Below are 24432 nucleotides of genomic sequence, written 5' to 3'. Positions count from 1 at the left end.
TCTTCACCCTAAGGGTTTTGGTATACGGGGACCCCCTGTACCAGAGCCCTGGGCCTCATCTCACACCTTAATTCCCCTACTAAAAAGAGTCTGACTGGGGAAGAGAACCCACCAATACCGGTTTGCCGTCACCTCGATTATTCATTGAATCAGACAAACAACATTCGTAGAATATTTGGTGCGTTTAAATTACGGGATCTCTTTCAGGTGCCCTAATTTATTTAGAAAATAAATTACAATTAAAACAAAAAAAAAAAGAAACTGAGCAAATGCCCAAACTGGTAACAAAATGCGCAACACCACACTGGAGGATTAAAATGAAATAATATAATAAAGGAGATACAAAGGCTTTGGTATGGTTTTTGTCTTTTTTTTTTTTTTTTACAATCAACAATGGTTAATCTCGATATGTCGCTGTAAACAACTTGAAAACACTTAAGATGAAAACTCTCGCAAGCACTTTAATCGGTATAAGGGATGAGCTCTATGCACAAGGATGATTGGACCGTGAACATATCGTACAACTATCTAGGAACAATTAAACGATTCGCTGACCGAAAAAGAAATGAGCGATGCATGAAAATGTGTATAAAACATCTATACAATATCCTCGTCAGATAAAAATGAAATGAACTTTATTATAGAAATCGTTCTGGGAGATTTCTAGGGAAGACAAAAACATACATTTCTCGACATAAAACAAATTGGATTATATCGAAGACACAATCTACCTTTCATCTACCAAACGTCTCTCTTCGTGGTTTTCTTCTTTGTCTTATTTTAATGTTTTTGTAAAGTAGGGTCGACTTTTTTGGGGGCGGGGGGTACCAAGGAAAGATTTAGGAGGGGGTGGTGGTTAAAGGTCCCGACCAAAGGGGTTGATACAAACATGGAACGTTGATCCATGTACCAAAAAAGAAAAATTGTAGAAGGAATTGATATCTCTTGGCTATCTCTTTAAATTCTTGGCTTGATCATGGGTTCCTTATTGGAAAAAAAATTCTGTTTCATGACCAATGGGGGGGTAGATCCATCTATGCAGTCCGCGTTGTTCTATTCATCATAACATACAAATGTCAATTTACAAATAGTACATCAAATGGATAAAAGTTTGGATATCAAAATGAAGATTTGTTCCAACTGATATAACGCCTTCCATGTGCAAAAAGTCCATGATGCAGTCCTTCCAACAGTCCACGTATCTGACGCACATCGGCGTGAACAAGTCCTTTGTTTGCCAGTCTGTCCGTCTTTATAAAATACTGCTGAACATCCAACTGTTTTCCATAAAGTCATTGGTTAAATTAACACGGTTTTTACTGTAGTCTTGGCCAGTACTGAGACATGTCAGGTTCACTGCCGGGTACTTGAACTGGGACTGACACTCCAGGGGAAATGAGACCTGAAATGAAAATGGATACGTCATTGTTTGAGTTCATTGGGCAAAAAAAAACTCATCAATACCCCAATGCTGGTTTCATGCACCCTCAAGCTATCCTTGGTAAATCAATGCTGTCCCACATTTTAGGTTTGTCCCTTTGGAACTTTGTGGCTGACAGTTTCCATGCCTATGCCTAGGGTTCCTTATAAAGGGTCCATAAGGATCATACGTTGTAGTGTTTGGGCACATTGTTGAACAACAACTACCACCACCGTATTATAGTGCAGGGAAGCTCATTGGAGATCTGCTCCGCTGTTAATGATACCATTTATGCTAAGGCCCGCAGTTTGACACCCCTGCCTGAGGCTCAAAATATATCATTTTATACAGGTATAGCACCCATTATCCAGAATGCTCGGGACCAAGGGTATTCCGGATAAGGGGTCTTTCCGTAATTTGGATCTCCATACCTTAAGTCTACTAAAAATTCAATAAAACATTAATTAAACCCAATAGGATTGTTTTGCATCCAATAAGGATTAATTATATCTTAGTTGGGATCAAGTACAGGTACTGTTTTATTATTACAGAGAAAAGGGAATCATTTAACCATTAAATAAACCCAATAGGGCTGTTCTGCCCCCAATAAGGGGTAATTATATCTTAGTTGGGATCAAGTACAGGTACTGTTTTATTATTACAGAGAAAAGGGAATCATTTAACCATTAAATAAACCCAATAGGGCTGTTCTGCCCCCAATAAGGGGTAATTATATCTTAGTTGGGATCAAGTACAGGTACTGTTTTATTATTACAGAGAAAAGGGAATCATTTAACCATTAAATAAACCCAATAGGGCTGTTCTGCCCCCAATAAGGGGTAATTATATCTTAGTTGGGATCAAGTACAGGTACTGTTTTATTATTACAAAGAAAAGGGAATCATTTAACCATTAAATAAACCCAATAGGGCTGTTCTGCCCCCAATAAGGGGTAATTATATCTTAGTTGGGATCAAGTACAGGTACTGTTTTATTATTACAGAGAAAAGGGAATCATTTAAACATGAAATAAACCCAATAGGGCTGTTCTGCCCCAATAAGGGGTAATTATATCTTAGTTAAGATCACGTACAAGGTAATGTTTTATTATTACAGGGAAAAATGAAATCAGTTTTAAAATTCTGAATAACTTGATTGAAATGGAGTCTATGGGAGACGGACTTTCCGTAATTCGGAGCTTTCTGGATAATGGGTTTCCGGATAAGGGATCCCATACCTGTAGTATAATTTGAAATTCCTCCAGTTGCTTGGAGGGAACCAACAGGACAGCCTTGATTTATAGGATAAGAACCATGATCACTCTTGTATATTAGATAAGATTATTAAGCATGCCATGTGATAAGTGACACTCTAATCCCTTTTTTTATTGTATTTATCCATAAATAAATATAAGTGGAGTAGCAAATGAGCAAACCTTGCAGCGCATTGGAAATACATTGGATTGGAGTGTAACTAATACTTAAGATTAAATAAAAGTGGTAATGTGTGTGGTCTGGCAGAGGGTGGAAAATAAAGGAATGCCTACCTGTAGAGGCGGTGCCAGATGTGCCCATTGGCTGGCTGTTCATATGTGTCTGCATGTGGGGAGGTGTGTATGTGTCATAGCTCCGCCCATTCACAGATGGACTTGTGGGCAGCATGCATGAGTAGGAGGATGTCTGGCTGGGTACAGGGGGCTGGAAGAAGAAAGAAAAGTAATATTACTACTCAGGGAGATTTGTAACATTACAGTCACTGCACCTCCTGTATCCAAACATCTGCCCATTGGAACTCAGGAAAAGATAGGTGTGTGTGTGTGTGGGGGGGGGGGGGGCTATGATGAGTGTCAGTGGTGCATGGGCCATGAAGGCTACTGGTGTTGGGATTTTAATAGGGTGACATTTTCATTTTGTACATTCTATACACAAAGCATTAAACAAAACAACTATAAGCGTGGTGTTTCCTTCAGCTACAGGGGTGCCCCAAACTGCTGCAGGGAAACCTCCGCGGGTGCTGCTCAACAGCAAGTTTGACATTCCTACATAAATAGTCCAGTTTAACATGAAACATCGTGGAAACATGGTATTGCTTTCTTAAAGGAACAGTAACACCAAAAAATGAAAGAGCATTAAAGTAATAAAAATATAATGCACTGTTGCCCTGCACTGGTAAAACTGGTGTGTTTGCTACAGTAACACTACTATAATTGATATAATAAGCTGCTGTGTAGCCATGGGGGCAGCCATTCAAGCTGGAAAAAAGGAGAAAAGGCACAGGTTACATAGCAGATAACAGATAAGTTCTGTAGAATACAATGGTGTTTTATCTGTTATCTGCTATGTGCCTGTGCCTTTTCTCCTTTGAATGGCTGCCTCCATGGCTACATAGCAGCTTATTTATATAAATTATAGTAGACTTTCTGAAGTAAACACACAACTTTTACCAGTGCAGGGCAGCAGCACATTATATTTTAGTTACTTTTATACACTTTTATTTTTTGGTGTTACTGTTCCTTTAATGACAATAGGCATTGTTATCTGAAGGGTAAAATCTTGAACTGTTGTGCCTGTTGGGCTTGTAGAAGACATGGCTTCCTTGGTTTCTGCTATTTTACGTTTTCTGGAAGAAGCACACACTCAAATTGTTTGTGAGATACCACATTCACTAGATGGGGTGGAACCTATTTGTTTAGTTCAGTTTATTCTGAGCGCTGATTGGTTTTGGCCACAAAGAGTTCAAATTAGTACAAACATCTTCAAGTCAACTTCAAGCATTCAAGGCAAAGTTTCCTGCTTTGATTCACCCTTTGGAAGGGAGGTTTCTCTAGGCAGGGGGGGTCTTGGGGACGGGGGAGGAGAGTTTTGTTCAACCTATTAAAAGACATCTCGGCTAAAGGAGTGTTATTTGTATTTCTGAAGGGGGTAGCAATGAGTTGATATACAAGGACATAATTGGAATGGTAACTATTTATAGCACTTGAAATTGGAAGATATCTCTAAATCCTACACATTTTATACTGTTGTTGCTATGGGCACTTCCTGGTGAAGCTGGATTATTTTAGAGGAAATGAATGTGTGTTTGGGAACATTGATGCTTGAGGGACCTTGTCTGGTTATCGAGGATGTAGATAAATATATCTTTGTTTACGACCTATTTGCTGCTATTCGCTCTCATTGGCTTGAGTTTGTATTGATTCCCAGGCAATTGGGTAACATAGAGAGAGCAAACACATGCCAGAACTCTGTAACATTTTCCAGAGGTGACATTCACATTAAATTAGGGATGCACTGCCCAATACCAAACCTCTATGAAAAATCAGCAAGAACCAGAACTTGGATCTGGAACATCTCTCCATTCAATATGCTCAAATTAACGGAGGGACCATGGTCATAAGCCTTTCTCTATATGTCTGTCCTGACACCTGTGTTCTTACAGGGTTCGATATTTCCATGTGTCTTGTGTTTATTTCCTTCTAAGGTTGATCGTGAAGATACATTGATGGTTTTATCTACTTTTTGAAAAGAGCTAACAGTATTCTCACGTGGTCTCCCCAGTAGGGATCAGGTACTCACTTGCATAGGTAGGTTGTTGCCCATTGTAAAACTAGGCATAGGTGGCAGCGCACTGTAGGAGTTTGTCAATGCTGTGTCCGTTCTGCCCAGCATGGAACCCGATGTGAAAGAGGACACTGGAGAACAAAGAAGAAGATGAAGAAAGCCAATGGTTATACGGGCCAACATATGGAAATATTAGATATATCTTGAGTATTTCTCAGTGTTGGCACTCACCTGGTGTGGTAGGCTGTGGGATTGGCTGGTAGACGCTCGTACTGAAACTACTGCTAATGGGAATGTGGCTGGGTGTGTTACTGGCCTGCCTTCTCTGGTTTCGAAGTTTTTCCTCCCTTCTCCATTTTGCTCTTCTGTTGGAGAACCATACCTAGAGGAACCAGGAGATAATAGGTTACTACTAGATAACATGGGGCAAGGTTAGAAGTAATACATTCTACTGAGCTTAGGAATTGAATTATCTCAACAATTAATTCCATTCCAGAACCAACTCCAAAATCGAATTGTGCTATAAAAGCCTCCATATCTCTCCTAGAGGACAAACTCATATCTTTTGTTCATCTACTGGATTTATATCTACCATACTTAACTACTGGAAAGATTTACTCAACCTTGTACAATGAGGTTTGTTTACTCATTACTAGGTTTGGGCGTAAGGGTGAGTCAATATACCCTCCCCTACGTAACTGCATTTGCCCGCAGAAAAACAGAAATAATCTTTACCAAATATTTTCATTGAATGACTATAGAGAGATCTGTAGGCAAATTCAAGACTAGGCGTGATGCTAAAGGAACTGGCTAATCTTCAGGAACCGTGCCAATGTCTCGGTGAGAGAGAGACGCTTGTTTACAGGGACCGTCTCCAATCCAGGTTACAGGTACCCATTGAAATGTACGGCACGCAGATTAAACTCAGGTCAAATAGCTTATGTTTTTTTAAATGACATAGTAACAGTTACCTGTATTCTTGCTTCTGGCAGGTCGATTTTGGCAGCTAATCTTTCCCTGGCAAACACGTCGGGGTAATGTGTTCGTTCAAATTCTGTAAGCATAAAAATGAGCAGGTTCGTTAAAGGGACCGTAGGTGTCTATAGGCAGCTGTCAAATGTATTTAGGGGCAGCAAGGGTTATCACAGAGTCCAATTGGTCTGGACTGGACCTGCTAACCAGTGGGGCTGTACCATGGTAATTCTGAAGGGTAAGATAAGAGAAAGAACCAATGAGAATGGGGAAATGTGGCTCTATGTACAGTTGTACCTAGGCAGCATTCTCATTGGCCAACTCTCTTGCATCTGTAATTGAGCATTAGGTCATCTGCTTTCGAGAACTAAGGGGGGCACAGTGGGACATTTTCTCAAGATTTGTGGTCTTTAAGTTGTACCTTTTTCTAGGGCCTCTATTTGTTCCTGGGTAAAAGATGTTCTGTTCCTTTGTAATTTTCTCTTCAGCTGAAGCCTCATTTGGGCCTCGTCTGAGTCTTCGCCATTGGAGCTGATTGAGTTTGTGTTTTCTCCTCCTCCTCCTCCTTCTTGCGGCTGACACCCGTCTGTAAAGCAACAAGTGAGGAAGGTCAGGTTGCCAGGTCCATTATATGGTCCTCATACATAGGGGGTTATACAATAAAAGTTGCCCCAGTGGTAGTAGCTTATAGCAACCGTTACATCTTCACCTGTTTGAAAGCAAGCATTTGATTGGTTGCTATGAGTTACTAGACTTGGTGCAACTGTTATTGCATGACCCCAAGAGTGCATAAATAGAAAGGAACCAGATGAGCATTTTTTGGGCCAAATGAAGGTATGAATCAATGCAAAAAAAATCACAAATCAGCATACATTACCCATAAACACCACTGGCATAGTCGAAGAGACAATAGAGTTCATTTACAACTGCATTGGGCAAAGTGAAACTTAGGACCAAATCTTTACCCATAATGCAGAGTTCCCCTCCCCCAAATTGTTGGGATTGTGTAATTTCCAGTGCTTGGCATAAACAGACTGTCTATATATAATAATATATAATGTTTTTATATAGTGCCCTACCTCTGTGAGAGACAATGCTAAGTTATGAGGTCACATGACTCCTAATATCCTTATAAATTACAGGGGGGCACTTTATCCCCTATATAATCACACAAATCGAATTAATTAAGTGCTGATAAGTTTGCAGCCAATGCTGTTAAGAAATCAGAGCCCAAGCTGGGTAATCTCTAAAAGAAATATTTGGTTAGTTCCCCCCCCCCCCCCCCCCATTTTCCTTTATACATTCCGATTCCACCCAGGCAATTTCATTTTAAAGGGCGACGATTTCAAAGAGCCGAGCATTGTTCTGTAGTTTTATTCAACTATTGTATGAGTGTGCATTGGCTTGACACCTATTACTAAGAACAGTGGTAATTATATCATCAGAAAGAGCAGGCTGTAATTGCTGAAAATGGAATTTTATATTTAGATAAAGGGACTGTCCGTTGTTTGGAATATGCCACAAATGGGGGGGGGGGAGTATGATTTCCTTAAAGGAAAAACCCATGTCATTGTAGGAGGCTAACCAACCCCAGACGGCAACATATAAGCCCTTGTTGTCTCAATTATTAGCAAGCAATTATTCCCAATTAAATGAGTTGTAAGGCAGGGGGGCACGGCAGTGTCCCATATTGGCTCTTCTTTTCTGCTTGCAAAGTCACCGTTTTCTGGTCGTATGTTTTTGCTGCTCAATGTGGCTCATCAAAGCCGCAGTTGTGGTTGCACAGGAATGGGCGCAGCCGTTGCACAAATGGACGCCATTCAGTAAGTGCCCAAAGCACCTTGGCATCTGTGCCACCTTCTATTGGGCAAGTGCACCTACTGGAGCTACCGCCACTTTCCCACATCCACCATCTTCAAGTTGTTGGGTACTTTCGCCTTTAGAATCACACAGACATCATTTAGATGCTGATAGTCCATAAAGACACAATTATCTACACAATTAAATCACTCCTACCCAGGGTTGGACTGGCCAACTGGGATACCGGCAAAAATCCCCATGGGCCCCAATCCTGTTAAGCCCTGCCATCTGCCAACCACCACCACTCCCCATTCTGCTACCGTGTGTTCCACTGTGGAACGCACGGCCATCTTTATTTTTTACAGCAGAGGGGGAGTGTCGGTGTCTGGGAGCAGAGCAGGAGTGGGGAGCGGCAGTGGCTGAATGGTGGGCCCTATGGTGGGTTGAGTGGCGGACCCTTGAGCCCAGTACCCGGTGTGCCCCGGGTACCCCAGTCTGATTCTGCTCCTGCCCCTTGCAGCCCAATTACGCTAGAATTACACTGTATTTTGGGTAGAAAACATGCAGATTTGCACCCAAACTTGTACTTAGCCCAGATATAAATGCCCCTTAATGACTGATAATTCACTTCTTATAGTAAACCTCCCATTAATTCCATCATTGAGGAAACTCTATTTGGATAAACACAAACACACCATGAATAACTGTCTTACAAACTGCAAATCTCTCAAACCAAAAGAAAAAAATGACATTTTTTTTTTATAAAGTTTAACTAAAATGTTTTTAAACAAAACTTCCAAAAAGAAAAGCAAAGTAAAGCCAGGTTCCTTGCGTACAAAGAATGTGAGCAGGGGTGTAATTAAATATTGTGAGAATTAACTTGAGAGGAATATGGCAGCACAATAGCCGGAAAGGGTTAAGAGAATTGTCACACAATCCGGTGGGAGCTTTTCAAAGAACTCTGAAATGTTTTAAAACCCCAACATTCCCTTTTCCATTTAAATGGCCGGCTTCATCTACAGTGCATACCATATGGACATCTGAAGATCAATTGAGTTGACCACCAACACTTCAATAGGGAAGGGGCCTGCCTTTCACAAGTGCACAATGCCAGCAGAGCGGGGAAAGCTATTAAACACTCGGGGCAGGAGGGTTGGCAAACTTTCGTGGGCAGAATTTCGAAGACACAATCGGATGGGGGGAGACAAAGGGATTCTCTTCAAGCTCCCAATCGGCTACATTGTATCACAATTGGGCCAGTCAACAGACTTTTCATAGAAGTATGTTAACCTTTATGCACTGCCGTCATTAATCACTGTCCCCCAGACTGGCTACTCAAAGCTATATAGGAGTTGCACTTTCTATAGGGACAGAAAGACAGAGAGAGAGAGAGGGGTTGGGGGGTGGGCTACACTTGTGAATGGGATAGCCCCCTCCACACAAACACACACACACACAGAAGCTATTTACTCAATCGCCAAAGCAGAAGTAAACTACTTAGTTAAGATTAAGTAAGCATTGACTCACAGAGTAGCACCCAAGTGTCCCAGTATTTACCCACCCAATGTTATGTGTTTGTCCTTAAGTGTCCGTAGCGGGGCGGGGAGGGTGTCAGTGAGAAGGTAAAAGTGGTGGGTCATTAGCTACACCCCCATCTATGGAACAGGTGGGTCGCTCCAGTGTCCCTAGTAGCACCAGTTAGTCATTTGTTGTTAGTATTAGTAGTATTAGTATTAGTATTAGTACATGCAATATATATATACAGGGCAAGCAATGCTTCTTATCTATCTATCTATCTATCTATCTAACTCTACTCCCTACTCTCTCTACTCTATCTATCTATCTATCTATCTATCTAACTCTACTCCCTACTCTCTCTACTGTATCTATCTATCTATCTATCTAACTCTACTCCCTACTCTCTCTACTGTATCTATCTATCTATCTATCTATCTATCTATCTATCTATCTATACATCTAACTCTACTCCCTACTCTCTCTACTGTATCTATCTATCTATCTATCTATCTATCTATCTATCTATCTATCTATCTATACATCTAACTCTACTCCCTACTCTCTCTACTGTATCTATCTATCTATCTATCTACCTATCATTTCTCTATAGTATCTATCAACTATCTATCTATATATCTATCTATCTTTCATCTCTCTACTGTATCTATCTATCTTTCATCTCTCTACTGTATCTATCTATCTATCTATCTTCTATCTATCTATCATCTATCTATATATCTAATATTTATTTTTCTATGTATCTATCTATCCCTCTATCTATTATTTACCTATGTATCGATCTATCTATCCCTCTATCTATTATCTACCTATGTATCTATCTATCCAACTTTCTATCTATCTTCTCTTTATCTATCTATCTATCTATCTATCTATCTATATATCTATCTATCTAGCTCTGTCTATTAATCTATCTAGCTCTCTATCATATATAGGAAATGTATTTTTGGAATAATGTACCATAAAATGTATATCATGTGTTCATTGGGGTCCCAGCAGGGATGTAAAAGGGGTACATGATAAATTACTGAGACAGATATGTATATACAATCCTAAATGGTTCTTCACATCCTTATAAACTCTCTATCTATTTGTATAATGTCTAACTTTTGCTATGTTAAAATATTCACAGATATATGTATCCATATATCCATATATCCCTGTATTGTGCTTGTATATAATACATCTCAATACATCTCTCAATCTACTTTTATGGGCAAATCTAATTATGAAATATGAACACTGTCACCCCGCCATGTGGCTCCTGTAACAGTCTGTTTATCTAGGGTGTCAGAGACCATTACATGAGGTGTCTGTTTGCCAGCCACAGAGGCTACTAAAGCTGATGAATGCCCCCCCCCCCTTTCTATTTACAGTCTGTGTGTGTTTTCTGAGCCACAAAGCAACTTAAATGCTCTACTGAGAGGCGTTAACTGGGGTTAAAAATGTTTGCAATGTATAATTTTAATTTAACACTTAAAAGGAACCCCCCTTCTCTCTCTTCCTTCCATGGTGAGGGTTAAAGGGGCAGTCTGTCTGAGCCATGCAGCACTTTAGCACTTTCCCTTTGCTACATTCAATCATTCCAGTGTGTCAGGTTCTCATATAGAATTACATTTCATAAGCAAGTGACAGTCAATTAAGAGATCTTCTTTTGAGGTCTCTTTAGACCCCCCCCCTACAAATGAGGGGAGACTGGCTGAGTGGGGCTGCCCCACCTTATAGCCCTAATCCATAAAAGGGAGAGTGAATATGGCTCCCATTATCCCTATAGACAGAGCATCTGACGCTGGGAAATGGAATGATTCCTGAGTCCCTTAGAGTGGGAGCCAGTGAGGCGGAAAACTGGCAAGAAAGGGACAAACCGATCCCGGCACCTCTCGGCTCCAGCGCTGCGATCAAAACAGAGCAGCATCTGCTGAAAGGGGGCAAATGGCTAAATCCTATAGAGGGGCTTTAGGCTTCTAAGAAGCAAGAAAATGAGAGAAGTGTCTCACTAAATCGCTGGAGAATTTCCCCCGGACAGAGATGTCTCTCTCTGTGGTTTTTTTTTGTTGTTGTGTCAAAGCCCTGTGTGTCTATTATGGGATTCCGTGTGGCCTGGGGTTGTTCATACGGGGCCATATTTGCGCCCATAGAGACCGCACTGCGCCTTATGCTTTTCTGCGTAATGGGCTCTTAGCGTGCAGCCGCTGTCGGTGCGAGAAAGCCGCATTAGAGAGAGAGAGAGAGAGAGAGAGAGAGAGGGGCATCAAATATTCAGGGCTTGGGGGACTTGCGATTTTATTCATTTTACATTGGCCCAGTCAGTCCCTAATGGCAATTTCTGCTCTTCTGTATTCTGCTTAATGGGGTTGCTACAAGAATATTGGCTTTAATTTATATTCTCCAATATCTATCTATCTATCTATCTATCATTTATCTATCATATATCTATCTATCTATCTATCTATCATCTATCTATCTAACTAGCTATCTAAACAAATTCGTAATTGAAAGATAGACTGTACTTAGATAAAAGAGACCACTGCTTATAAATATATATATATATATATATATAGATAGAGAGAGAGAGAGAGATAGATAGATAGATAGATAGATAGATAGATAGATAGATAGATAGATAGATATAATGATTCCCTCATTTTCTCTATCATCTATATCTACCTATCAGTCTATTTATCTATCTGAACAGATTCGTAATTGAAAGATAGACTCTACTTGGATAAAAGAGACGACTACATATAAAAATATATATGTATATAATGATTCCCTTATTTTCTCTATCATTTACATCATCTATCTATCATCTATATCTATCTATCTATCATCTATCATCTATATCTATCTATCTATCTATCTATCTCTATCTATCTATCTATCTATCTATCTATCATCTAACAGATTTGTAATTGAAAGATGGACTGTACTATCTATTCTACCATCTCTCTCTATAAATAAATAAATATGCATAAATGTAATCAAAATTGAAATATATGTTCTACTCAGATAAAAGAGATTACTACTGCTTATAAAACTATATATGAATACAATTATTCCCTTCTTTTTTCCTATATCTATCTATAATCTCCTCATCTATCTGTCTTATTATAGATCTATCCACCCACTCAACCTACTAACTAGCCAATCGACCACACTGGCTGGTTAACTAAAATATATCATCTTTTCATAAAGCTGTAATGGGGGCTTTAAGTTTCAGTACCACTGCATTCAGTTCCCATTCGCAGCTTTTACTTCTTGTTACCCAAATAGGGCAATTAAATGTAATGTTTTAATTCTATATATAACTATAAGAGCTGTGTCTGGGTGTTTCTTGGAATAAAATAATTTATGATGGGGCAATGTGTATATATATATATATATATATATATATGTATTGATTGTATTTGGGTCCCTAGTTAGCTATTTATAAACACGCTGTCCTGTTAATTTAATTAGCTGCCGTATGGGCTCCCCCACAAGGAATGCAAATGAAATGTTTCCATTGCCTGTATCTACAGACCTTATTGCCCTGAGTGTAACTCTAATAAGAACATCCTGCCGCTTCTGGGGAAGTGCCTGCGAGTGCGGCCGAAACATAGAGTTTAAATAGGGTTTGCTTTTTTCTTTCCCTTAGAGAAAGTAGATCTATTTGGCATTTAGATATATTGTATATATGTAGTGTAGGTATTGTGCCATTATAATTAATGAAACAAATGCCATTTTATTATACGGACTAGGGGTATTTAGGGTAAGTGTAGAGGTTGTTGAAGTGGGGGGGCTGTGGCAGCTTTGGGGTTTATAAAGGAGCTATGGGGAGTTTGGGGGACTGTGATGGACTTGGAGTTATTAGAGGGGAAGTGTGGTCGGCTGTGGGGGTTTAAAGCTGTAATATAGGGGTTGGGGTTGGACTGTTGTGGAACTGGGTTACTATAGGGGCTATTTTGGGATTATGGTCTGTAGGGAGCTCTGGCTTGGTAGAGGTTCTGTGGGATTCTGTAGGTTCTGTACCCAACCCACTGCCCTGTTTGATGGCCCTGTCACTGGTTCCTTATGAGGAGAGGGGGCACAGCAGGGCACAGGGTTCACCAGAACTGGGACTAATCAGGGAGATAAATACAGGGGGTCCCACGTCCCATCTCCCAGTCTTTCTTAAATTTGTATTCTTCTTAAAAGAGAAAAAAAAAAAAGAACTGCCATGTCTAATTGGCAACCGGAGCCACATCATGTCCAAGGGTCTCCTGTGAAACATTTCTACAGCTGTCCCCTCCAACTAGACGCTTATTCATGTCGCCTTAATGAGAAACAAAACGATCTCTAATGAGCAATTACATAGCGACAGAATTGTTCCCATAACAAATTCTTGTGTGTGACAGAAACATCCATTGTAGCAGATATTGGGGGCGCACATTGTGATCCTGCCGGATTGGGGGGCGATTAGCAGCTTGTGCTGTGACTGTAGGAAGGGTTGGCCACTTGGCCAGAGGGGGGCTGCTCTCAAACCCAATATTAATTATTATTATTACTACCCCTTAATGGCCCCATTGTTTCACAGTTACAAGTGCAACAGACATATATCTGGATAAACGAACACTGCCCGCACCTTTCTGCCCAAAGCACACAAGTATTTATTGTAGGCTGCAGGAATTACCCCCACCCAGTGCCCATATACATCATGCCCAGCCCAGGGCCCATATACATCATGCCCAGCCCAGGGCCCATATACATCATGCTCAGCCCAGGGCCCATATACATCATGCCCAGCCCAGGGCCCATATACATCATGCCCAGCCCAGGGCCCATATAAATCATACCCAGCCTAGTGCCCATATAAATCATGCCCAGCCCAGTGCCCATATACATCATGCCCAGCCTAGTGCCCATATAAATCATGCCCAGCTCAGGGCCCATATACATCATGCCCAGCCCAGGGCCCATATAAATCATGCCCAGCTCAGGGCCCATATACATCATGCCCAGCCCAGGGCCCATATAAATCATGCCCAGCCCAGGGCCCAGTTAAACCATACCAAGGCTTAGTCTAAAAAAAAATCATACGTCCATTAAAAATGAAATCAGACTCAGACCCATTGCAAAGGCCCCTCTGCCCTCACAAGGAATATATTGTCGCCGGTGTCCCCAATAACCATGCTCTCTCCTACATGTTCCCGAACTACACAATAAAAATGCTCATTTACTGCCCCCACAATAAGTATTCTCTCCCTATTGCCCCCACAACAACCATTCTAACCCACTGCCCTGCCCTCCACTCTCCCACATAAGCCTACTCACCCCCTGCCCCATAATAAGCATGTACCAACCATTGCAATATCAATGTACCCCCACTCCCCTTCACTAAACATGCTCCCTCCTATAGCCCCCAAAAAGCTGCCACCACCCATTAAAACCATACCAAGCCACTAACTGCCCCTGTAAACATGAACATCACCAATCCCATAAAACCCAATGCATACCCCCTGTACCCCAGTACTGCCAAGCAACACCCCTCCCCAATCCCCACTTCCCCCAAAATAGGATCAGCACCCAGAGTTCCTAAAAATATGGATCCAATCACAATGACCCACAAAACACAATCCATGGCCCAAATGACCATATATATTCTGCCCTGGATCCAAGCCCCACATGTCATCCCCAGGACACTCACTGCCAATCCCTATAACTATCCCTATACCTACCCACAAGGGCAGCACAGAGGCACATTACCCAGCAGTGCCAGCTTCCCACTGAGTGGGTGACTAGGCATTCTGGGAAATATATATATATACCCAGGCTTGAGGCAGACACTGCCCCATACCCAGTCCCAATTTTCAACAATCGTTTTGCAAAAATTCTAGAGCCAATTAGTACTAAACAAGCGAGTCAGCACATCTCTATATATACATATATACACAGTATCTATCTATCTATCTATCTATCTATCTATCTATCTATCTGTATATCTTTCGATATCTATCTATTTATTTATCTATCTGTATATCCATCCTTCCATCTATCTATCTATCTATCTATCTATCTATCATCTATCTATCTATCATCTATCATCTATCTATCTATCTATCTATCTATCATCTATCTATCTATCTATCTATCTGTATATCCACCCTTCCATCTATCTATCTATCTATCTATCTATCTATCTATCTATCATCTATCTATCTATCTATCTATCTCTATATCTGTATATCCATCCTTCCATCTATCTATCGATACAATAGCCAAGGCACATCACAATGGGAACATAATATACATCACAATGGTAACATTGCTCTCCTTGTCCGAATCCATTTTGCCATTATGACATACAATGAGCGATTTTAATGACAAGATACAATAAGCAACCCAATAATCAAAGCAGCAGATTGTGTCGCTATCGATCTCTCCTTACACGGTAAAACAAACGCATTGAACCATTATGCCAGAACAATCATTAAAGCTATACAGTGACTAGCCCATACCAATAATGATTGTGGGGGGGGATAAAAGCCCCATGTACTTACCCTGTGCTGGCTGGCCAGGTACCGAGGTGCCGGGGTACCACCCTGGCCGGGTCCCCCAGGTCCCAGTTTGCCCATTCAGCATCCTGAGCTTGTCGTACATGCCATCGGCGCCCATCTGTTGCTTTTCGCTCGCCAGGTTGCGCAGCACTCGGTTTATTGATGACACCTGAAAGGTAATTTGCCATTCTCACAGTTATTTCGCGATAAATATCCCACGAATTGTAATGGCCAGAATAAAATATACATATATTAGCCTGAGAGACGCTTGTTTTGAAACAGAGGCTACCACCGAATCTTCATACAATAACTTCATGCCTCATAAAAAATGACACCTATCTAAATGGTTTGTAATTATTTCGCTCACAATATGTTCAAACACTACCCCCCCCCCTCTTTTTATTTCCTTCTGGCGGCTAGTTACCCTTTGAAATATATCATTGAGGAAAAAAACGCTTGTAATCGCTACAAGTAACCCCCAGACAGCCAAAAGCAGCCACTTACACTGGGGATATTGTCGTTGGTACAGACTCCCTCAGATAGCAACCTGTCTCGGATTTCCCATGCAAAGATGGAAGGGCACTCTCTTTTATACTGGGCTATCTTGCTAACCACTTCTGGGGTGGCTACTCTGGGTTTGCTGCCACCGATTGCTCTGGGTCGGATCGATCCAGTCTCGTAATATCTCCCTAAGATCTTACTCACACAGCCGTTGGACACCTGGATAGAGAAAGAGACAAGGAGATAAAATCGCATTATTAATGATTTCAAGACACAGGTACTAGTTTATAGGTAGCATTAAACAATGACGAGCTTACGTTTTGACTATCCAGCACTGGGACTTTTGCATCTGCATGGCTCTATAATACAAAAATATACCTTAAATGGTATGAGAACTCATGTCTTTATTTATTTAGTTTTTTTTTTCTATTGTAAGTACATTTGTAGCCCCTACATGCTAGAAGTGCCATTAAAAAACACGTAAATAAATATATATATATATGTGTGTGTGTGAGTTGTGTTGCTACAGCAGCTGCTTCATAATTATCCAAGCAACATTTGTCGTGCCCTAGCCTAGTTCGAATTAATTCCATAGTGAATGGATAAATCCATACAGGTTATTATAAGAGCCAAACCATACAGAATTCTGCTTCTTGGCGCTAACTCTACGTACATGCCAATTACTGTGTAAATGCGCTGGGCTTGTCATCGCAAACAAACAACAGAAGTGCACAAACAAACAAGCACATTGAATCTGCAGCGATATTATTAAAGCAGATGAATGCAATGTATTTCATAGGCTGGACCCGTATTTGTGGGGTATAGAGCGGCGACAGACAGGGTAGGACTTCAGCCTTCAGACGTAGTTGTTGGGTGGGGGGTACAGCTTTGTCACCTGCAGAATCCGAGAAATGTCGCAGGGACGTGCGCCGCTGTGCGCCAGTTCCACGATCTTCTGCCTGGTGGAGTCGGGCAGGGGTCGGCCGTTCACAAACACTCCCCCGAGTTGATTGACTCCGCTGTGACCTAGGGACATTCAATTGAAAGACGTTAATCAATCGCTGTAGGTGCGACAGAATTCCTCAAACACAACGGAGAAGAGATGACAAAAAATATGACATTCTGCAGAGTCGCGCCTAATCCGTCGCACTGTGGAATAACCACGGAAGAACTGCATCTCTCAGCCCCCCTGACCCCCTAATATAAATCCAACAGTCGCCAAGGAAGCAGATACTTTTCCTACTTTCCCATATCTACAGCTACTCTACTGAAAATGTCTCATAAATACCATCGGGCTTTTCTTCAGACATTGCGACATTCGCGATGCCATTCATTTCTAGCAGTTATTTTTTGTTTTGTTTTTTTTCATTAAAATCCCCAACCTGGAGGGTTTATATTAAGCCCAAATCTGGGGAGATCCTCTCTCTCTCGCAGACTCCTGACAAATCGACTTGTTCGAGCTCTGGCTCCTCCGTAATAAATAAGCTCCAAATATAGAAGAGGAGGAAAATATGATGAGTCTTCCCTGACATTTGTCTTTTAAATAAAACTAACTGCACGTCAAATTTGAGCTTAATTTCTGCAAATAGGAGGAAGTCGCCCGGATCATGCTTGGGAGGCTAATTGAAAAGATCAGATTGAAGCACTTGTGGCAGGCATGTCATTTTGTGACAGTCCTGTGCTTTTGAAAATTGCATCGTCAGGACAAATGGTACCATGATAAAACGACCCTTTCCGACCGGATTTGGATAACAGTTGAGACTAGATGCAAAAGCTACTTAGATTTCCTTCAAGGGGAAGAAAAACACATTTATATAAAAAAAAAAAAAAGTAGCCAAGGGCTCTGTATGGACACAGCCTCAGGGGTGGGGTGGTGGGGGGCCAAGGGGGGCTGCACATCGACTGCTTATTAGATTCAAAGTGACATTTACGGGGTTTTTTTTCTCTCTCCTTATAAAACATAATTCAAAAGCAGCCAACTCGGGCGATCAAATCGTATAAAGCTCATTGGACTCATTTCCCAGCAGCCTGGATAAATCTGTCCCTAAGTTAGTAGAACAAAATAACCACAGTGGTGGGGTAATAATATGACGGGGAAATTCAATTTCTAATAAAGAAAAAACAACCCCAGAATATTTCGATTTTGTTACTATTTGGGGTTATATATTATATATTATATATAAGTATAAATATGCAGCTGTATTATTTACCGTATAACTGAAGCCACTTCTTGATCCAAAAAGCCTTTCTATTTATCGTGTTCGTCCCCCCAAGGTAAAATTACTTTATATTCAATTATTGTGTTTTTTCCCTTGTTGCTGCGACTGTAAAGTCATTTATCCCCGACTCCTATGTCCCCAACTAGAGCCATTCATCAGCTTAAATATGACACTCAACGGAAGCAAAACTCAAAATTCACTTAAAAGGTTAAGCCTTAATCATGATATAATTTCCCCCGGGAGTACTTTAAATCTAGCCCGGTGGCAATGATTAGCCGCCTCCCAGCCTATTGCTAGTGGGCTAATAGGAAAGCATATGTTGTCTATTTGGACGCCCTAAATCATACACACCCAGGAGTTGTTCGCACAAAGCCTGGGAACTCATCATAAATATTAGGGCTCAGCCAAATAGCGTCTGGGCGCACCCCTTGCCCCTTTGGCGCTGAAACAAACAGCGATTTTTGTGCTTAATACTGTGGTACCAACTGGTTAATACCCATTAACCCTCCATGCCTCTCCCTATCTGTCCTTTGCACGTCTGTAATGTTCAGATGCAAAGTTAGACTGTAAGCTCTTTAGTACAGGGGCTTCTTATATGCATTTATTATCTTTCTTATATAGAGACACTGAACCCACAAATTATTGTGCTTGCACCCCAAAATCTATCATTTCTATAAACTATAATAACAGGTTATATCTATATATCTATCTATCTATCTATCTATCTATCTATCATCATCATCTTTCTATCTATCTATCTATCTATCTATCTATCTATTATCATCTTTCTATCTATCTATATATCTATCTATCATCTATCTATATATATATATATATATATATTACATATATAGATAGATAGATAGATGATGATAGATAGACTATGCATATATAATAATACACATATAATAGTTAATAATTCTATCCTTTATAAATATACATTTGCGCATATATTTCTATTTATCTATATATCAACCTGTTAGGGCGAAAACTATACATAACTAACTATATCTATCTATCTATCTATCTATCTATCTATCTATCTATCTTCTATATAATCTATCTATCTATCATATATATATATATATATACACATATATACACACATATATATATATATATAGATAGATAGATAGATAGATAGATAGATAGACTATACACCTATACACATATATTAATTAATAATTTCATCCTTTATAAATATCTTACAATTTATAAAATGATGTCCCTATCATCATCATCATCATCATCTCTCTCTCTCTCTCTCTCTCTCTCTCTCTCTATATATAATACTTTATATTTTGCCTATGGTCCTATATTTTGCACAAGAGACAGTAAGGGGGGACTTTATACAATAACACATACAAGCAGAATAATACACACAGTATACTGTATAGAGAGAAGAGGAGATGCAGCAAGTTGGGCACCACTGCCCCAGAGAGTTAATATTGACCGACCTCCATAATAAAACAATATTTACTGTTCTTTCAGGGCACAGAGCTGCCATACAGTTTGGTTTCTGTGTGGGAATCTCAGGGCACTAATTACCAGGCAGTGGGAAAGTGATTACAATGGGCTGGGGGCTGAGTTAACTATGAGTTTCCAATAAAGAGGAAAGTAGTATGTATAAAAGCATTTACGCATACATACTCCATATACTGTCTGTATACCCCTCCAATGCATATATATATATATATATATATATAAATATAGGGTATATTGATGACGGTTCACTGTTATATAATTATAAATAACATACTTACATAACCTTTCTATATTCACAAGAAAAAATAAATATTCCAGACATTTATTCCAAGTTGTTGCGCCACTGTTAACACCGCTGTTGCAGCACTGCGATTAAATCGCAGCCGTAAGCAAGTGCGTTTTTCCCTCAAAATGCCACAGCAGCGCTATTACAGCGCAAACTCATCGCTTACATTTTTTTAGACAATCATGAAAACACAATTCCCTTTTGCCTTAACCAGAGAATACCGCTAGAGAATCCCCTGCCCCCAAGAGCTTGCAATCTACAAGCGATCCCAGCGTGGTTATAGCAGTGACACAGAGGACAGAAGAGAGAGGCGAATACAGTGCGGATTGGAATTATTTCCAGCCAAGACGCAACACAACAATCGCTCTGAGCTCATTCTCCCAACCCTTCTGGGCTGCTGTAAATACCTGGGCAGTCGCACTGTATCCCCTTAACAACAACCTGCAAACTGCCCTCTCTAAAGAACTAGGGGGGGGGCAATAAAAATAAATCACCAAATAGAGTTGACTCAAGCCACTTAGATCTACACATCTCTGGCTATACACATTCCCTGTAATGAAGCTGATGTATTATTGTATGAAGTAGTAGTACTTACTGTTCTGCATCTCTGAGTCGCCGCCGGGTCCCACGTGGTTTATGGATGGGATTCTATTAATAAACAGCACATTCTCCAGTTAATTCACTTTATTCCCTTCTCCTCTTAACCCACCCACCTTAAGGGCGTGGGCGTCGCTATTATTTAGCGAATATTTACGAAATGACAGAAATGAGCGTATATTGCTTGCTGTGTATATAGAGATTCTGTTATTTTTTGTATTTATTTTTTTTATATATCTACCTGGATAGCTTTTCTGCTTCTCTTCCAAGGGCCTGTGTAATTCCCAGCATCTGTCGATGTGCGCCTAGTGATTTCCCCCTAGGACTGGAAATAGGTAAAAGAGCTGTATTAGAGAGGGAGAATATTTCTGTATATAAAGATATATATATATACATTATATACTTAGCATAGAAATCTATTATATTGTATATATACATTATGTACTTCGCATAGAAATCTATTCTAATGTATATATATATATATGTATATATATATATATATATATATATATATATATATATATATATATATACATACATGAGAATAGATTTCTATGCGAAGTAATATAATAGATTTCTATACTAAGTATATATATATATATATATATATATATATGTACATTACATGCAATTCATAACAATCATCACAACAATAACCTTAAATCCCATTACAGTTCAATTACCCAGAACAATATTTCCCAAGGTAACTCATCTTTTTATGTGTTATTTTTTCCCCCATTACATTTTAGTCGAATATATGTATATATTTTGTATTTCTATTTTTTTTGCAAATTGATACAAAGCATATGATAAACAATCACCATAGTTACCAGGGTCCTTAGTGCTAATGAGGTCCCCAGTTGCAGCTCAGTAAATTGAAACTATTTACTGCATAGAAATGTTTTTTTTTCCCGTTTTCTATTTTTCTCCAAAGCTTGTTTACACCCCTTATTTTTTTTTTTGTGTGTTATTTGGGCTGTGCTGTACACTGACACTAGTGCTGGCAGGAGGGGGCTGCTGTAGTTCAAGCTACTGAATGTAGACAATAGTTTCTCCCCCCCCTCTCTCTGTATTCACTTTAAACCATGAACACAAATAGTCGCTTCCACTTGGACTTTTTTTTAATTTATTTTATATTACAGTTTTAAACTTAACCAAGGGCCACAATAAAGGGCCAGGGAACATGTATAATTCACGGTTTGTTATGCTATTACTTTTCATTCTTCACAAAAAAAAAAAATAGCAAAAACCCCCTTTCTTGTTATAAATTTCTGGAGGTAATTTTGTTACTGGTGTGAGTTGTTAGGGGTTGTAAAACTACACAACAGCTCGGCAGGGGGCTCAATTGGAAAGAGACAATTACAATAGTGAAAGCATTGAAGAGAGTTGGTTAAAAAGAAAGAAGGGGTAAAATAATGTAATGGCCTGAAATTTCTCTCCAAAATGCCCTTTCTGTCTCTTTTATGGCAGCAATGAATATCAAGGCTCTATCGATAAAGATATAAAAGAAGAAAGGGGGGAGATTTGTTCCCTGCTCCCATGGATATTCACATGGAACATTCCGTTATTATACAGCAAATTCATTGTATAAAAAATATATATAAATAAACTAAAATAAAAAAGTCCCAGCGCAGCATGGATAACCAAACGGGCAATGATTAACTAGAGAATAAATGGCACCGAGTTCGTTCGATCAGACCACTGTTTGACGGTTTAAAAATTAAAAAAGAAGAAAATCTTTGTACAATTTCAGATCTGATTCTACTCTTGTATTTAACCCAGTGAACAGCAGCGCCGCTACCCGCATAGAAAACGCTCAGCCATGCAGATCGCTCGTTAGGAATCCCATAAACCACCAGAACATGACTCGGTACAACCTTAATCTCACCCACAACAAACTACTTAATCCACTTGCTACACGCCATGTACAGTTTGCTGAACGATTACAATATACTCTGCCCTTGTTGGCGCTGCTTTACAGCAATGCAGGAAAATAGTTTAAGGAAAATAGCAACTGAATTAATTGCGTTTTTATTCCCTACGAATCCATTGTTAACTAAAACATTCCCAGGCCTAGTGCTTCTTCCCTACTCTTTCTCCCTGTGGGCTGTGCAGACATTCAGTAGTCACAAATAATACAAGAATCTTTTTTTTAAAAAAAAATGCAGAATTCAACCAGAATTAACAACATATTCCCACAGCCAACGATAAACAAGTAACTCGATCTATCGATTTATTAAGGTATATTTGAAACATATATTTTAGCTCCTAATTTTCAGACTCATTTCTAAACTAACAGGTTGTCAGTATTAAATGTAACAAGACAAGTATTTACGTAAATACACATACACCTTTGATTTAACACATTTCTGCGCAAAATAAAACCTAGGATTTTAAAGGCAACACTAAGCAGCACACTGTTGTTTATATATGTGTATATATATATATATATATAGATAGATAGATAGATAGATAGATAGATAGATAGATAGATAGATATCTATATATATATATCTATATATATATATATATATATATACGTATATAAATATATAAATCTGCTGAAAACATACTGATTCTTTCAACTTACAAATCAATAATAAATGATAGACTTGAAGACTTCTCGCTGCTCTCTGGGGGTCTCTAAAACGCACATGTGAGTCTGGATACAGAGGGAAAGTGCTTATATGAGGTCTTGATTTAATGTGACATTTCGGTAATAATCGGGTTAGTTTGCCTTGCCCGGGAAGGCACAGACTCGCCCGCTGGCACTTTGGGGGGCAGGCAAGAGCTTCATTGCCAGAAAGGGAAGGGGGGCAAAGGCAGTAGAATGTATAAACCTATATATATATATATATAACCAGCTGCTCAAGGCAAGGACCCCCTTCCCAAAAATGCATCACCCAGATGGCAACACAAAACAACTTCATTAGTTCTATATAATACAACACTTAGTGGAGGGGGATCCCCATCCTTTCCAAAGACCCCCCTAAACACCAACTGCCTCCCTGCCCTGATCAGCAACCACCCCCCCTTCAGACTCACCTACTTGGTGCATCCCTTCTTCGCTAGATCCTCTGTGCAGCTGCCGGGGGAGAGTCTGATCTGCAGAGCTGATTCCCCCCTTCCCTTCCAGTGGGCAGAAAAGGCAAAGAAATGGCAGTTTCTCCCAGGGAGGCTGGGTGTCTGGATCCTGGGAAGGAGACAGAGACTGACAATAAGATGGGCTGTCAGTGGGGGAGCAGCAGAGTGTATGGGAGTGGAGAGAGCCCGGCTACACAGTGCACACACCTTGGCTGATTGGTGATGGTTGGAGAGTATTAGTGTGTGTGTGTGTGTGTCTGCTCCCTGTGCCTCGCCTCCAATCTTCTTTACTGGCCCATTAGCAGAGACTGACCCCTGTCATCATCCTCCTGCACAAACACTTCCTCCCTGCTCCTTCCCCAGAGCGGGAAATGAGGCTGAGAATGGCCTTGCCTTTCAAACCCACTAATCAGTCTGTACATGCAAACGGCAGACTTTGCCGCACACACAAAATATTGCT

General features: G+C 40.1%; 1 protein-coding gene across 5 annotated transcripts in view; it reads right to left on the bottom strand.

Annotated features, from left to right (window-relative positions):
• Positions 1–312: 312 nt before the first annotated feature.
• Positions 313–24432, bottom strand: part of pax6 (paired box 6) — a 24233-nt gene continuing 113 nt past the window's right edge. Inside the window, exons 1-13 of one of the 5 annotated variants that reach the window (XM_031900005.1) lie at positions 23934–24432; positions 21130–21213; positions 20887–20939; positions 17197–17327; positions 16619–16660; positions 16305–16520; positions 15804–15969; positions 6371–6535; positions 5949–6031; positions 5209–5359; positions 4993–5108; positions 2967–3117; positions 313–1402 (exon numbers count right to left, since the gene is read on the bottom strand). The exon at positions 23934–24432 is cut by the window's right edge and continues 113 nt beyond it. In XM_031900005.1, coding sequence (XP_031755865.1) covers positions 1317–1402; positions 2967–3117; positions 4993–5108; positions 5209–5359; positions 5949–6031; positions 6371–6535; positions 15804–15969; positions 16305–16520; positions 16619–16660; positions 17197–17327; positions 20887–20939; positions 21130–21179 — 1410 coding nt within the window. In that variant the 5' untranslated portion in view covers positions 21180–21213; positions 23934–24432 and the 3' untranslated portion in view covers positions 313–1316. 5 annotated transcript variants of the gene reach the window in all.

The sequence above is a fragment of the Xenopus tropicalis genome, chromosome 4 (genome assembly GCF_000004195.4).
Source record: "Xenopus tropicalis strain Nigerian chromosome 4, UCB_Xtro_10.0, whole genome shotgun sequence".
Lineage (NCBI taxonomy): Eukaryota > Metazoa > Chordata > Amphibia > Anura > Pipidae > Xenopus > Xenopus tropicalis.
The sequence above is the reverse complement of the archived record's forward strand: the minus strand, read 5'-3'. Positions and strand labels throughout refer to the sequence as shown.